This window comes from Melospiza georgiana, chromosome 21, assembly GCF_028018845.1.
Source record: "Melospiza georgiana isolate bMelGeo1 chromosome 21, bMelGeo1.pri, whole genome shotgun sequence".
NCBI lineage: Eukaryota > Metazoa > Chordata > Aves > Passeriformes > Passerellidae > Melospiza > Melospiza georgiana.
The window spans coordinates 2890991-2907041 of NC_080450.1; the positions used below are offsets into that span (position 1 = coordinate 2890991).

General features: G+C 39.9%; 1 protein-coding gene across 4 annotated transcripts in view; it reads right to left on the bottom strand.

The window, feature by feature from the left end:
* CEP112 (centrosomal protein 112) overlaps positions 1-16051 on the bottom strand; it is a 161917-nt gene that overhangs the window by 32669 nt on the left and 113197 nt on the right. For all 4 annotated transcript variants that reach the window (XM_058038779.1, XM_058038781.1, XM_058038780.1 and 1 more), the window contains exons 22-23: positions 11712-11774; positions 7150-7299 (exon numbers count right to left, since the gene is read on the bottom strand). In XM_058038779.1, the coding sequence (XP_057894762.1) occupies positions 7150-7299; positions 11712-11774 (213 nt within the window). The remainder of the gene's footprint in view (positions 1-7149; positions 7300-11711; positions 11775-16051) is intronic.

A 16051-nucleotide genomic window follows, 5' to 3' on the forward strand; every position in this document is an offset into this window, starting at 1 on the left:
TACACACTTGTTTTTATCTTTATAATTTTTTTCCTCCCCCTCTCTCCAGTAAAGTCCCAGACCTTGGAGCACAGGCTCTTCCTCCTGGGCATTCTGCCTCCTAACTCCTGGGTATCTCCCCAGCTCTGTCTTTTTTAAGCACCACTTTCTCCTCTACAGGAAAGTCTTTCTGCTCTTTGGAGAGAAGAACGCCTTTGAAATGCAGCAGTAAACTCTGAGCATCACAGCAGCCTTAAAAAAGCTGATTTCCATTTTCCCATAACACATTCTAAACCTTGTCTATCCTTCTTTACAAACTGTGTGGGCTTATATCAGTATTACTTAACACTTACTAATAAGAATGTTTTGTCTGCACCTTTTTAATTACCCAGGACCCCTCTCAGTGTTATTACTCCTGTTTTGTCAATTAAAAGCAGTGAATTTTATGGCTGGGTTTGAATTTTTTTCCTGTTTTTCCAGTGCAAAATTAGTCCACATTAAACAGTTTGTCTGTATATGACTTTATATTTTATTCTGCATTTATAGAATCTTTAACTCCCTAATCTGGAGACAGACATGCAGCATCCCTTCTGGGGCTAACAAGGAATAAAAAGGACTTCATGCAGCAAAGTGCCTTCTGGAGGGAAAATAAAACGTTGAGGGCAACAATGATAATGTAGGAAAAAGTAAAAATACCAACTTTTAAACCTGTCAGATAAATCTGGACTGCAGTTCAGAGGAAAAGGCAGACACCAGCTCTAGTCTTTTATAAAACTTGTAAGTCTGATTTTGCTGTTGGCCATGGTAAGTTCTTCAATGTGTTGAGACATGAAAAGTCAAGAAAAATGCCAGAGTGCAAAGTTTGCTGCAGGAAAAAAAAAGATGACTCAATTCTTTGCCTCACAAAGCATGTCAAAGATATTATAAAGTACTTACAGATGCTCAGCCACTCGGATTGCCTGGCTGGCCAAACATCTGAAAGCCTGTAATTTTGAAGAGAAGGTGCTATGCTTCAGACAATGAAATAATTTCTGTGGCAGCAGAAAAAGAGAGATGGTTTTGAAAGGAAGAGTTTTTAAAATCAGAATTTCAGTTGCGATCAATCGCTATCTAAGCTTAACACGAAAGTCAGCCTGTTTTAATTATCATTTATAAGGAATGTGTCAATACAGGCTTTTAAAGATAACCAGGTAATGGAATAAAGAGACAGAGCTGAAAACCTCAGGGCTAAACCTCTAACAGACAGAATTTGGGTGAAACTACAATTTACATCAACAAAGGCTGTGAGAAACAGGTGCCTCAGGGTTTGCACCCCATGAAACAGAGAAAGCAAAGCCATGAAAGACCTGCAGATCTAATTTTCCTATTCTTTTGGAAGATGTGACTTCCTCTGCTGATCAAACAGAATATAGGAAGTTATGAGCAAGATAAAATCATTTGCCTGGTAAATTTTAAGGTCTGCTTTCCCATGCTAAAGCACCAGTGCTGGTGCCTTGTAATTCCCTGCTAATAAAAGACACTGCAGAGTTATGAGTGTTATTACAGGCTAAAGTCAGTGACAAAGAAATAAAGATCCATGAAAAAAGCATTTTATGTATTTAACATCAAGTTGGTCCCTTGCAAGTCTTTCTTTCACCATGCCAAATGGTTTATCATGGCAATGTTTGGGCACAAAGGCAATTAGAGGGGTTAGAAATGCCTCTGGAGAACTCTGTGACATCTCCAGGTGAGTGACAGTGTCTGGCACCACCAGCAGTGGGACATGTTCTCACCATTGTGTCCTACAAGACATGAGCCAGACCAACACTGAAATGCTGACCTCCCTTCTACAGGCACTGCTGGCTAAAAAAAGAAACAAAAAACCAAAAAAACAAAAAAAAACCAAAAAAACAAAACAAAACAAAACAAAACAACAACAACAACAACAACAACAACAAAAAAAAAACAACCCAAAAAACTCCAAAACCCCCAAAACTCCAAAAACTCAAAAACTCCAACCCAACAATAAAACCAAACCAAACCAAACCAAAAACCCAAACAACAAAAAAACCCCAAAAAAACCAAACAACCAAAAAACCCCCTTCCATCCAAACCAAAAGAAAAAGACCCAAAAACCCAAACAACAAAAAAACCTGAACAACCAAAAAACCCCCTTCATCCAAACCAAACCAAAAAGACCCAAAAAAACCAAACAACCAAAAAACCCCCTTCATCCAAAACATCAAAAAATCTCAAAAAACAACCAACCAAAAAAGACCTCTTCACCCAAACCAAAACAACAAAAAACCCCAAAAAACCAAACAACCAAAGAAACCAAACAATCAAAAAAAACCCTTCATCCAAGTTGAAACAGAAAATACAACAAAATATCTTTAAAATTTTATCCATAATGTGGGTCTGGTCTAAATCCAAAATTTATCCTGAGCTAGTAGTGAGGTTGTAGCAGTTAATTCTGCTCCCTCAGTGTATCCTGGGGAATAAAGCAAGTCAAGACTCCCCTTCCAAAAAGTCCTTGACACAATCTATGCCTTTACCCTAAGTTTTAGATGTTCATTTAGAGTTTATACTAAACTTTCAGGGGTTTTTTTCCCTAATTCATATCCTCAGTGCTGCCACACAGGATCACAGCCTCCTGAACCACCACTCATTCCAGCCTTAATTTCCACCTTTGCCACAAACCCTGGGTGAAGTCAAGGCTCTGCCCTCCTCTCTCCCTTTCAAAACTAAAATTGTTTCTTCTCCAGATCAGGGCAGCTTAGGCTGGGTTCTCTCAGATGCCTCTCCTCCCTTAATAAGCACTAATTAAGGGCATTTAAACCACTTAGATTTACCTTTGCTTGGGACTTTTAAACCAATAAGCTAGAATTATTTATTTATTACCAACTCCAACCCAGAGTGCAATGCTGGTGTTCCAAAAGGTGTTTTAAGGACAAAAAACTAAATACCTCTGCAGGGCTGCAGTCACTCCAATGTTCCCAGAGACCTAATGTGCTTGTCCTTTTAATAAGGAATATTATTTGTAGCTACCAGCGGAATTTGCTAATAGACATGGCTGATGATGAAACAGAACTACAAGCAAAATTATCTTGTGCATCAATTTTTTTAAAATATAGGGTTTTGATAGAGAAATTTGGTAATTTTTACAGTTGCATGGAGGAAATTCACTGTGGTGATAAAACTCTCAGTTCTTTCCAGAGGAAAAGATCCTTTGGCTCCAAGATACAGCAGCATTTAACAAATATAGATGTCAGGAATACTCAATGCCCACAAAGGCCCAGACAACTTAAACCCCAAAATTTTTCCCTTTGTTCTGCTATGGTTATAAAACACTTTGACTTTTTCCCCCCCTCTCAACATTTTTAAACATAACAAAGAAAAACAACTGTTTCAAAATTTTTCACATGAAGAGGAACATTATTATAGGCCATTCTTTCCTAGAAATCTTTTAAGTCTTATTTATTAGCAGAATTAATCTGATCGTAAGCTGGCTAACATACAAAGTGTTGAAATGTGTCATCTTCCAACCATGCTTTGCTAATGAAATCTTGGTGTTAATTCAGGGATTTAGCAGAATCCTAGAATCTGTAACAGGAATCAAACAACAATTGTGGTTCATCTGGCAGAAAAAGCAGCATTTTCCCCCCTTTCTGTTGTGGGTTTGTCACTGTATGCTCTCCATCATCCATTTCTTTCCAGAATCTACTTTTTGATGTGGAGTCCCCGCTTGGCCATCAACTTCAGCATTAAAATGCTCTGAACGTGTTTTGCAGCTCCAATCCCAGGAAATGTTTTGCACTTCCAATCCCAGGATCCAAAAGGATTTCATAAAAAACTGAACAACTAAGCCTAAACAGCCAATGCTGGGATTTCATAAATAACCTCAAGGTATCTTTATGATGCCACCAAGTTCTTGTTCTGCCCAGAACAAGAAAAGCAGCAGAGGAGTTTGGTAAATGCTCTGACTGTTGGAATTACCAAGCTCCAGGCTGCTGTGGGTGGATCGCTACGAAGATGTAAGAAACATAATGTCAAAAATTTAAAATAAAATTAAAAACAAGTTTTTGTTATCACCCTGAGCCACAAGAGGGGAATGTGAGAGCCAAAGGTTTATCCTGATTTTATGTGTGGTGATAAGTCCAACCTGCCCTTAGCCAGACCTAACACAGAGCACCAAGGCCTTCAAGCATTTGTCTCAAACTGCCCCAAACTGAGGCCACCTGAAGGCAAAAAGCCTGGTTCTAATTGGGTTTTTTGGCTGTCAAAAGAAACAGGAGGTTCTTAAAAGATCCATTATTATATATCCAATATATCCAATATATCCGTTATATTGCATCCATTACTATATATCCAATATATCCATTATATTGGATCCATTATTATATATCCAATATATCCAATATATATCCATTATATTGCATCCATTATTATATATCCAATATATCCAATTGATATATTGATCCAATAGATCATATTGATATATATGCAATAGATCCATTATTATATATCCAATATATCCAATATATCCATTATATTGCATCCATTATTATATATCCAATATATCCAATTGATATATTGATCCAGTAGATCATATTGATATATATCTAATAGATCCATTATTATATTTCCAATATATCTATTATATATTTAGATATACTGGATCTTAAAAGATCCAAATATATTTTTGACTAATAGTTAAGATACTACCTTAAGAAATACTGAGTGGAAGGAGATGGATGCAATTGTGCAATAATAACAAATCAGAAATCTTTTACTAGCAGAGAGAGTCAGGAATTTGAATTAACATCAAAATCATGTATTATGGCATCCACATCTGGATATCACTTTACTGCCTACATCCAAAACTTCTCTGAGAGCCAGTTGGTTTCTGTAAAAATGTATTTCTCTCTTTGAAAGGAAATAATAATTGGAAGGTCTTACAGGAAGCCACCCAATACCAAGAGAGGAAATTGCAATCTGTTCCTCAATGTTAGTTTAAATCAATGTTATATTTAGCAAAGGCTGCTTTTTAATGATAGTATTTTCAGTAGATTTTACTACACTGAGTCTCCTCAAAGGCTTGCATTACATTAAGAATTGCTTTGTTTGTAGAAAGTTTCTTTAATCATCCCTCCAGGTCTTCAGCTTACCCTAGGTTGGATGTTGTTCCCCATCTCCAGGACATCCAAGATTACATTTTCACCAAAAATCCTTTTTTTTTTTTTGCCCCAGGCTAATAAAAAGCAAAGTATTTCTGCATATGCTTGCCTAGAAATATGTGTGGTTCTTAAAAATACGAAGTGATCAAATATTAAAACCACCTTTTTCTGTTTCCAAAAGTACACACAGCATTTTAGCTTCCTAGGAATTTTCTGCCTGGGTATCTGGATTTCAGTAAATTTCCATTAAATCAGTGGTTTCAAAGGAAGATTTTTTTTTTAAAAGTACAGTATTAATGATACTAAACAAAAATCAAGAACTCCAAGCAAAACAGCTCCTCCAATTTCTTCTCCAAGTTGACAAAATCTTTTAAAACTTTCTCCCAGCACCAGTGCTAAAAACTAAAAACTCCCTGGGACACTGCTCAGAAATGCAGTGCACAATTTCCCTGTGGTTTTTATGGATTTCATTACATTGTGAAGTAATAACATCAAAATTAAGTTTATAATAGATTTACACACAGAAGGGTTTCATGCCACCTATAATCATTACTGCTCAAAAACTGGCGTTGCCAACAGCTGAATTATTCCACTGCCTGGAACTTAAGAGAATCCAGAAATTCAAGGGTAGAGTTTGCACCAGAAGAAAAATGCTGCTTAAGAGTCTGAACCGTGTTTTTCCAACATGTAACTCAAGCAGGCACCATGATAACTTGAATTATTGTGCATTTCTGACTCTGTGGAAGATGGTTCCACTGTCACGGGGCTCTTGCAGATCTTGGGGGCCACTGGAAAAGTGAACTACAAACAATTCATGTTCCTGAGTGGTAAAAATTCACCTGTACCTGAAAATAATGGGATTTACCTGTGTTCCCTCTGCAGAGCCTGGTGATAAAATAACCTACCTGTGGTGATTCTACCTGCATAAGAGATTAGAGCCAACATTTTTATTGTTACACCTCTCACAGAGTGATCAGAAAGAATTTTTTTTTCCTCAACAAGCACACAAATAAAGGCAGACATTTTGCTTAAGAAAAAATAATGATAATTAAAAATCAATGAAAGAAAGGAAAAACATTCTGCAGATGATGAGACAGTAATGACAACCTAGAGCAAGTCATTCCAATACAGAGGACAGTATTAACTGCACCATAATCCAATGGATTTCCAACATTTAAAAACTTCCATGGTATCTTTTAGGCACAAAAAAAAATATGTGAACTGTAGGAGTTGATTTTTCCATGAGGTTTTACATTTAATAATGTAATTCTTTGGTATGATTGAATGTCTTTACAATGGAAAAGGAATTTTTTTCTATACAACTTCTCATGAGTTGTTTTTGTTGTCAAAAGACCAGATGACAATTTCAAAATTTTCCCATTGCTCTTTACTACTCTGAGAAGAAAAAATGTTTAAAAGCCAATTCTGCTCACTTCTACAGGTGGAATTCTCTGCAGACACCTTGAGTCAAGGTGTCAAAGCAGCAAGAACACAGCGTGGCTATTCAGTCCCTTAAAACAATGAGAAAGGCCAAAGAATGGAATTCTGAAGCAAAATATGTATGAAAAATTACAATAAAATACATATAAAACTACAGATAAATACTTCAATCCTTTAACATTCAGCACATTTTTCAGTGGAGACCAAGGACAAGTCTTCCTTCAATGCAGCTTTAAACATGAAAGTTGGGAAGGTTTGTGAACGCACTCTCCTATTTTTCACCTTTCCTCTCTTTCAAGCCCTGAAAGCACAGCATAAAGCTGCTGGAAACACACTACAACATCAGGGCCAGTCCAAAAAGAAAGAGAACAGGAAAGATTCAAGTATTTGACTGACATGGATGAATTAGATTTGCCAAATGCAGGCACAGGATCAGCCAGAGGAGAGGGAGCCCGAGTCACCAGCTCCATCAAAGCTTTGGGGATGTCTGGGTGAGCTCTGTGTGGACAGGAACCAGCCCTGCATTCAGAACTTTTAATTACCCTCAGCCAGGTGGGTGCAATGCCCACGTTACCTTGATTGCTCTGTCATTGTCTGTCATCAGCTGCTGCTTCTCATCCTCCAACTTCTGCGCAGCTTCCTGGAGCCGCTGCTGCACCGCGAGCTGCTGCTGGCTGCTCTCCTCGGTCAGCAAGGAAATGGTGGCCTTCAGCTCAGCTATCTCCTGAAAGGAAAGCGGCATGTCAAAGCTCTCCTCAATAAAATACACATATTGTGCATTTTTTTTTTAATATAAACATGGCAATGGGAAGCTCTGCTGTGCGAGCTGGGTGTTTGAAATTAGCGCGCTGCGCTCCAGCAGGGCATGGAGCTCCGGGCAGAGAAAAGGAGCAGAGCAAGGCTGGAAATGACAAGAATCGCTGGACACAAAATATTTGGAAGTGTTTTCCACTGTGACATTCCAAAATATTTACTCATGAGAACAAGGCACGTCTGTGGAGCCTGTCCCATGTCTTCCATGCCTGTGAGTTTACATTGGGGGGCTGCTGCTCCTTTTCCAGGGGGGTATTTTACACCTTGATACTGCTGAGAACAAAAACACCCACGTTCACACTCTGGGCTGAAATGCAAACCTGACAGTGACATTTCTGAGCTGCTGAAAGGAGCAGATTTTGCTGAGCAATACAGTGACGACCTGACTCCACATCCAGACCTTTTAGGTGATTCACTCGTCATCTGTTGAATTGTATTTGTTTTACCTTTTTCATCACTGGGGAAAGTCATAACTAACCCTGATCCTTTAGGCATATTTACAGAATTTTAAACTGACATGTCATCACCCAGCAAAGCACTCAGACATGTGGGAGAGTCACTGACTTTAATGTACATATTCAAGCTCAAGGTTAAGCTGCTCTAGCAGCATATTATAGAATAATTCTAAAAGCACTTTAGCACACAGGCAGTTCAGGGAGAGACTACCAGAGTGCTTAGACTTTGCTAGACTTCCCCATTGGCAAAGAAAAATTTATCTATGTTAATTACATTGTTATTTAGGAAAAAAAATAAGTTTAAAAACATAATAATAGGCCAGGACTAGTATAAGAAGAACTGTGCTACAAATGAAGGCACTGAAATCACTGGAAAAGGGGGAAAAGCCTGATTGAAACTTTGTAGTAAATTTATTTCTCTTTGCCTACTTGAAAAGCCCAGGAAGTAACCCAGATTATGTGTAAAACCTACCTTTGTATTTGAAATACATATTTCAAAAGATAATACCCATCAAAAAGAAGGGGTTTTGAGACCAATATGCCAAAGTTTAGAGATTATCTGATAGGGTGCAACTCTTTAGCCAGGATTAAGCAGTGTCTCTGGGTTTGCAGTTCAGGTAATTGTTTAGAACACAGACAATTTGCAGAAATGTGGTTTTACCAGGTGTGTAATGCACAGGAGAAAGCAGAAGAAAGCAATGGATTATGTAAATTATTAAGATAACAACCTGACCTCATGCAAAACTACAGCATTTTGAGTATGTCTCATTTTGTCATTTTAAAAAGAAAACAAAGCAGCCAACTCCTCAGTATAACACAAACCTGAGATTTAAAGCTTTTACTGGGTTGAGAGCCTGGTCTAGCACAGGAGTTCTGAAATCCAAGCAAGGAAATTTCAGCAGAAATTGATGAAGAAAGATCTGCTTTGTGCAGTACTTTTCAGAGCAAAAATTTCTATTTACTTTGTATAAACTTCAGAGGAAATTTCTTGAAATATCTTCTCTGTGTGGGTGTTAAAAGTGAATGTTCCAAGAGGCCACAGAGAGAAAGATTGGACAGATGTTGTCAGCAAGGCGACCACAAGAAAAGTTGCAATCCACCAATTATTAACAGTGAGCTACAAAAAAAAAAAACCAAAACCCAAAGCCAAGCGTGTCCAAGGAACTTGGGGGATTTGATTTAAACCCACACAAGTAAAGAAACTCAGACATCAGGGTGAAATGGTTTTATTGAGCCAAACAGCCCTGACAGATGATGGATGTGTTGTGTCTGCCCCAGAAGGTGCTGAGGAGCTGGGCCCAGCTCTTGCCAGTGAAATGCCCCAGCTACAGCAAAGCCACCTTAATACAAAACGTGTCCCCAAACCTTGAGACTGCTCTGCAGGCCAGTAAATATTATATATATGACATAATAAATTGGGTCAGTCTGACAAAATTTATTATGACATTTAGGTTAAAAAGTTCTTACCTTGCCCTACACTACCTACACGTTCCTGTGCAACAATTAAAGCAATTTCCCTCATCCCTTAGTTAAAAATTCAGAAATGCTTCAATTATTCCAACTGTCTTTAACAAATGGACCAAGAACCATTTTTGTGTTGACATTGGATTGTGTCTGGCATGGAGAGGCTGCCTTGATCCCACTCACATGTGGGTGACAATGACAAAAGGTAAAATAGAGGCAGCAATGGATGGGATCTCTTCCTGCAGGTCTGATGTGGATTAAATGTTACTTTTTGAGCTTTAACCATTTCCTGCTTTTCAGGTTCAGATGGAAAGATAAAAAAAAAAGAAGCCTTTTTTGTTGTGTCTTTCTTTCTTTCTTTATAAATAAGGCTCCCAAAAGTTACTAATATAAAATCACTGGCAGGGCATTTAGGACAGAGAACATTATCTCTGATTTACCGCAGAATTGTGGAATTGGTGAGGGTGGAATGGACCAGTTTAAGGAATTATCACCCAGAGCTGGTTGTTCAGGATCAGCCCAATCAGGTTTTAAGTGTCTCCAAGGATGGAGACTCTGCAACCTCTCTGTATGCAAATGAATGTGTAAAAATACAGGTTAGATTTTAGAAATAGAATATGAGACATATTTACCAAAGATTCGGATAAAGCAGTGTGAAAAAGTGACAGCCAATAAATGTCACAATTGAGTCATAATTTTGGACAAGTGTTACAGAGAATAAGACTCAAAGGAGATGAAAAGCTGAAATCAAGAGTTTTAAATATTTTGAAGTGTTGGTAAAACAGTAAAGTTTGTAATTTCTTGTAATTTCTTGTAATTGTCTCATTTCTGTCTAGATTAGAGGCTGCTAAACCCTTCCTTGTAGTGTTTTTATTGATTTTAAAATGCTATTATTGGACTGCTGGCTGCAAACACACTTTGCAGTGCAAGGCAAGCACTCTGCTATGGCTGGGAGCAATGAGGAGAATGACACCTCCACGCAAATCCTTGCGGCAATTTTTTTCTTATTAAAAGCTTAACTTCTGGTTGCATCTCCATCATTTTTCACAATTCAGTACTACCTGTCAGTCAAACTGAAAGCTGATGTAAAAACCATCCAGCCTTACCATTTTTAAGCATATATGTAAATTCAACACTCATTTCATCTTTTGAGTTCTCTGAAGAGCAAAAACTCAAGTCAAAACCAGTCTGCTTCCAGGACACTGATATTCCTCAAGGTGCTGTTTTGGGCAGAAATGCAGAACTGGTGGGGATCAATGATAAAGATGAAGAAACCTTGGGTGACACCACCTTTAACAGAAATTCAAGTGCTGGCTGTGCAATGATTCTATGAGATGTGATGGAGCACCTCACTTTCCTTCCCACTGGCTGAAGGAGGATTTGGGTCCTCTGGGGTCCTTAGGAAATGATGATGGAGACGAAAAAGACAAAATTCAGAACTCAAAAACCCCACCTCTATTTTCCAGCTTAATGTTCTGTATTTTTTGTGACAGTGGTCACAGGGGTTTTCAGGATGAGGGAAGAGACGAAAATGTTGACTCTATGTTCAGAAGGCTTGATTTATTATTTTATGATATATATTACATTATAACTATCCTAAAGAATAGAAGGAAAAGTTTCATTTCAGAAGGGTAGCTAAGAATAGAAAAGAATGTTAACAAAGGTCTGTGGCTCGGACAGAGAGAAAGAGCCAGCTCTGCCATGAGTGGTCACTAATTCTAAACATCCACATGAGGCCAATCACGGATCCACCTGTTGCATTCCATGGCCACAGATAATTGTCACTGACATCTTTTCATAAAAACCCTTTCTTTAGGATTTTTCTCCCTTCTGAGCAGCTGTGGCCTCAGCAACAAAATGTAATCAATGGTTGTATGCTGCTGTGGAATGCAACAGGTGGATCCATGATTGGTCTCGGGTGGATGTTTGGATTTACTGACCACTCACAGCAGAGCTGGGTCTCACTCTCTGCTGAGACACAGACCTTTGTTATTCATTCCTTTTCTATTCTTAGCTTAGCTAGCCTTCTAAGAACTTTTCCTTCTATTCTTTGTAGTATAGTAATAATGTAATATATATCATAAAATAATAAATCAAGCCTTCTGAACGTGAGGTCAACATTCTCGTCTCTTTCTTCATCCTGCAACCCTTGCTTCCCGCTGTGACAGATAACCATCGTTTACATTTTGTCTCTGAGGCCTCTCAGCTTCTCAGGAGGGAAAAAAATCCTCCAAAGAAAGGATTTTCATAAAAAGATGTCTGCCACAGTTTTTCAGTCAAAATCCACAAGAAGACACTGGATGTTTGATTTTTAGCAACGGGATATGACTTCTCTTGGCTGTCAACTCAACTTTTCACCGAGCTCCCAGGCGGAGCAGGCTCACCTGAGCTCCCAGCCACCTACCTGCGTGGACCTGGCCAGTTTGAGGGTGAACTCCTCCTCTGCCTGCTTCAGCCGCCTGTTGGCCTGGAACACACACAGAGGGGAGCCCCGTTAGCTCACACACAGGACGTGCACGGACACTTTGCCACCCTGGCACCTCCTCCTCCTCCTCCTCGTGCCCATCACCGCGCGCCGGCCCCGCGCCAGCCCCGACGCCCTTCTGTGGCAGCCAGCAAACCAGGCCTTTGATCTCGGGCCAACTATTCATCGCTTGAGAGAGGGGAGAAATCGTACCTCTGCTGCCAATTATTAGAAAAACATAAAGGGCTCTGAGGATTAAAAAAAAAAAGGGGAAAAAAAAAAAGGAGAGAATGAGAGCGTGTGCGTGGGGCAGGGGAAGGAGGCAACACACGTAAACGAGTTTATCAGGATGAATTTGTTTCTGAGCAGAGGGGGGAAAAGGAAGAGAAAATCCCAGGCAATGTGACATGGGGGACACAGCTTCAGCTCTAGTTCTGTGTCTGCAACTGTCCTTTGTCCCATTGCTCATCCCTTCCTAGGGAATTACACTGAAAGGTGGGAATTACACTGAAAATCCACCCAAGATGCAGCGTGGACACACAGCTCTTTCCTTACCCCAGCTTTTTTTTTCACAACTCAAAGCTAAATAATACACCAAACTGGCTTATATAAATAAAGAATAAAACAAGGATAAGGAAGAAATAATAATAAGAAAAAAGAAGAATAAGAATAAACAAGAATAAAGAATAAAACAAGGCTGCTTGGTCAAATCACAATCAAACCAGCAAAGATTTCTATAGCTTCAGTAAAAATACCCCTTCAGGGGTTTTTTCCCCCTTAAATAATTTAATTTCAGAAATAATTTGATAATAACAAAATAAATGCAATTTCATTTCAGGAGAGGAACCTGATTTGTGTTTTTCTTGCAGAAACCAGCCCTGTCCAGCCCCACCACGCTGTCCTCAGGTGAACTGCTCGGCGCTCTCGCCTCTTTGGCTCTCAAACTTGAGGACAGGTGTCTAAGACAAATATTTTCTTAGGGGGGACAGAACATCACACAGCTGAGTTCTGAAGCAAATTTAAGCTGATTAAGTTTTCAAAACCTATCTGACCTCCTGCTCAAACCTTTGATCTGTCGTCCTTGGTTTTACGGCACCGCATCCAGCGCCAAACGCCGGCTCCCGCCAGCCCCTCTTTGGGGGGACCAAGAATCCCCACAGGGGCCCCCAAAGCCTCTGAACCCTGCGTGGATCCAGCTCAGGCTCCATTTCTGCAGACTGCGGGGATTTCAGGCAGGCAAAGAGCCTTATTGATTTTGCTGGGCTATAAATCGAGGAGCTTAGAGCCGCGGATCGTCATGGTAGGGCTGGAATCATCCTCGGCAATCCGGGCAGCTCTGTAAGGTGCAGCTCAGCCTAAGAATATTACAGCCAGTTCAAAGTAATCCCAAACTTTACATGAAATTGCAATATTTCAGATCCTCAATCCCTTCAAATTCCAAAATTATGAAACATATGGATGTCTCCATCTGTTTGTTGGCACTAAGGAATCTACTAAAAAAGTTGGCAAAACCAATTATCAAATTTGTGCATAATTTTTGAGATGACATTATGGCTTGGTTTTGTTATAAACAGAGATAATGGCAATACACATTGACTTGAACCAGCATCTAGAAGAATTCCGGAGCACCAGACAAATTAAATTTCACTTTTTCTCCGTTTATCACTCAAAAGTGAACCACAAACACTGTAAGGGCCCATGGTGGGGGTGCATAAATAAAAGGAGTGGTGACACAGCCCCAGCTATCCCAGGGAGATCTGTCCATGCTCTGTTTCTCCTTGTACTAAGGCTGACCCACGTTAACACCCGTTCCATTGTACTGCAGCCTAGTTTCAGATGATGTTTTACCACCACTGCATGTCATAAAGTGACTGAAACTGCCAGTTTATCTTTAGAGAAAAAAAGTAAAAAAAATAAATTACAGCAATAGCATAAATTACTGTTAGTCCCAGAAAGGGAGAGGGACTCGTCAGCAAGGCCCTGCACAGATCACGTTACAGCTGCTCTCGCTCAACTTGCCTGGGGTAAAAGTCCTCATCTTTCATAGAAGCAGCTTTATAACCTCCTGAACCCACAGATGAAATCCCAATAAATAATAAAGAACCACTCATGAGTTCCATAAACAAATTAGAATTTGTTTGTTCACACTGAGTAGAATCGGGCTGACCTCTGAGAGGCAGGACAGAGGTGATCCAAAAGAAAGATACTCTGAATTTCATTATTGTTTTATTCTTTTGTTCCTAACTAAAGGCAAAGAATGGATATCCTACCAGTTTACTAAAAAGGAATTGCAACATTTTATTTTATAATGCCTTTAACAACTTCCAGCTAGCAAAATATTTACAAGTTTTGTCTCCCAGTCGCCAACAAACCATAAATTCTTGCATTTTCTTCCAGTCCCAAACATTTGAGGCGTCTGAATTTCAGAGGTACTGAGTTCCCAAAGCTTCCCCTGGAGACAGCACAAGCACAGCTCTGTGGGCTCTGGTTGACTAAAACTGGTTATATTGGCCCCGTGGCACAAAACACAGTATGTGGCACTATGGACAGTCCCTGCCAGTACCCCAAAGGGTCTCACAGGAATTCTGGAAAGGGACCTCTCACAAGGGCATGCAGTGACAGGAACAGGGGAATGGCTTCCCACTGATGGAGGGCAGGGTTGGATGGGACATTGGGAAGGAATTTTTCCCTGGCACAGGGTGCCCAGAGCAGCTGTGGCTGCCCCTGGATCCCTGGCAGTGCCCAGGGCCAGGCTGGACACTGGGGCTGGAGCACCTGGGACATTGGAAGTGTCCCTGAACATGGCAGGGGTGGAGTGGGATGGGCTTTGAGGTCCCCTCCAACCCAAACCAGTCCATAATCCTGTGGCTCCTGCTGACTTCAGCTTTCCCCTGAGGTCTGTAACACCCAGCAGCTCTTGCAGCATCACCAACCACACCAGCAGCTCTGATGAAGGCACAGACCACAATTTACAGCACTGAAAAGGTCCAGCTCGCGGGGCTGCCTGGGCACCCTCTTTTCCACTGCCATATTTTAACTGCAGAAACATGAAGCTGCTCCTTTCTCAAAACCTGCAACTAAAACTAATTTAGCACCTCTTTTTACAGGCTGTTGCTTTGCAACCAAGGGAGACACAAACCACCTTCCCTGGGGCACTGCTACGCACAGAAAATGCCTTTACTCTTTTTTGTTTTAAGGAATGAGTAAATACACACAGAGCTGTGTACAGGGAACATCAGGAGGGATTTATACCAAATTTATCTTGGTAAATGAGAAGGTTCACACTGGCCTGGTGCACACACACAGAAGTTTCCTGGGCTCCCTCTGTTCCAGCTGGCTGCTGGGTGCACGTGCTGGAGCAAGCACGAGCTGTTTCTGAATTATTTTAAGGGCATTCCCTCCCTTTCAGGTTAGCTGCTATTTCAGAAACATAATGAATAAGAATCCAAGTGGAAGGTGAACATTTGGAGGGTCAGCCAGTGTTCATTAAAGTCAAGCTCTTTTTTATAGCAATGGGCAGCACTGCAAATAGAGTTAATGGTCTGAAACCAGTTTTCCGTGTGTGAGAGGTGGCTGCTGAAATTCCCACTTGGCAGAAGCTTGTCAGAAATATCAATTGGAATGTCCATTTTTGTAATGAAAAAGATTTAAATTGGATAAGCAGCAGAGGAATTCCACTGATTCAAAAACGAGCTCCTGTTTAGTTTCACACAGTTAATACATATTTTAGCTAAAATTAGCTGATTATGGTGATTTTACATGCAGTTATTTTATATTACAGAGGACTTCTGCATTAAAAAGATTATGCCCTTGCTGCAGTTAATTGGTTTTAAAAACCAACTGTAATTCTTTCACAAGACTTAAAGCATCATATTGTGGTTGCTGAGCAAAACTGCATGGACTTCAACAAAACATTTCATGTAAAAATTAAAACAAAAAAGATAAAAACAAAACAAATTAAAAATTAAAACAAAAAATTTAAATTATTAAATTATTATTTAAATTATATCCAGATGTGGTGTCTGAATTAATGGATGCTCTTCCCATTTTCACTTTCGTCTCTCATGGAACAGAACAGCATCAGTAAAAGAGCCCAGGATCTATGACAGGACCACACCACAAAAGCACACTGTGTCCTACCCTAAATCTGTGCATTGGGTAAGATATTGGGGGAAAATCCTTCCCTGTGGGGTGGCACTGGGTGAGCTTTAAGGTCCCTTCCAACCCCAACCATCAGAATTTAATTATGAGTTTGGCAGTGTTGGGTTTTTGGTTGGACT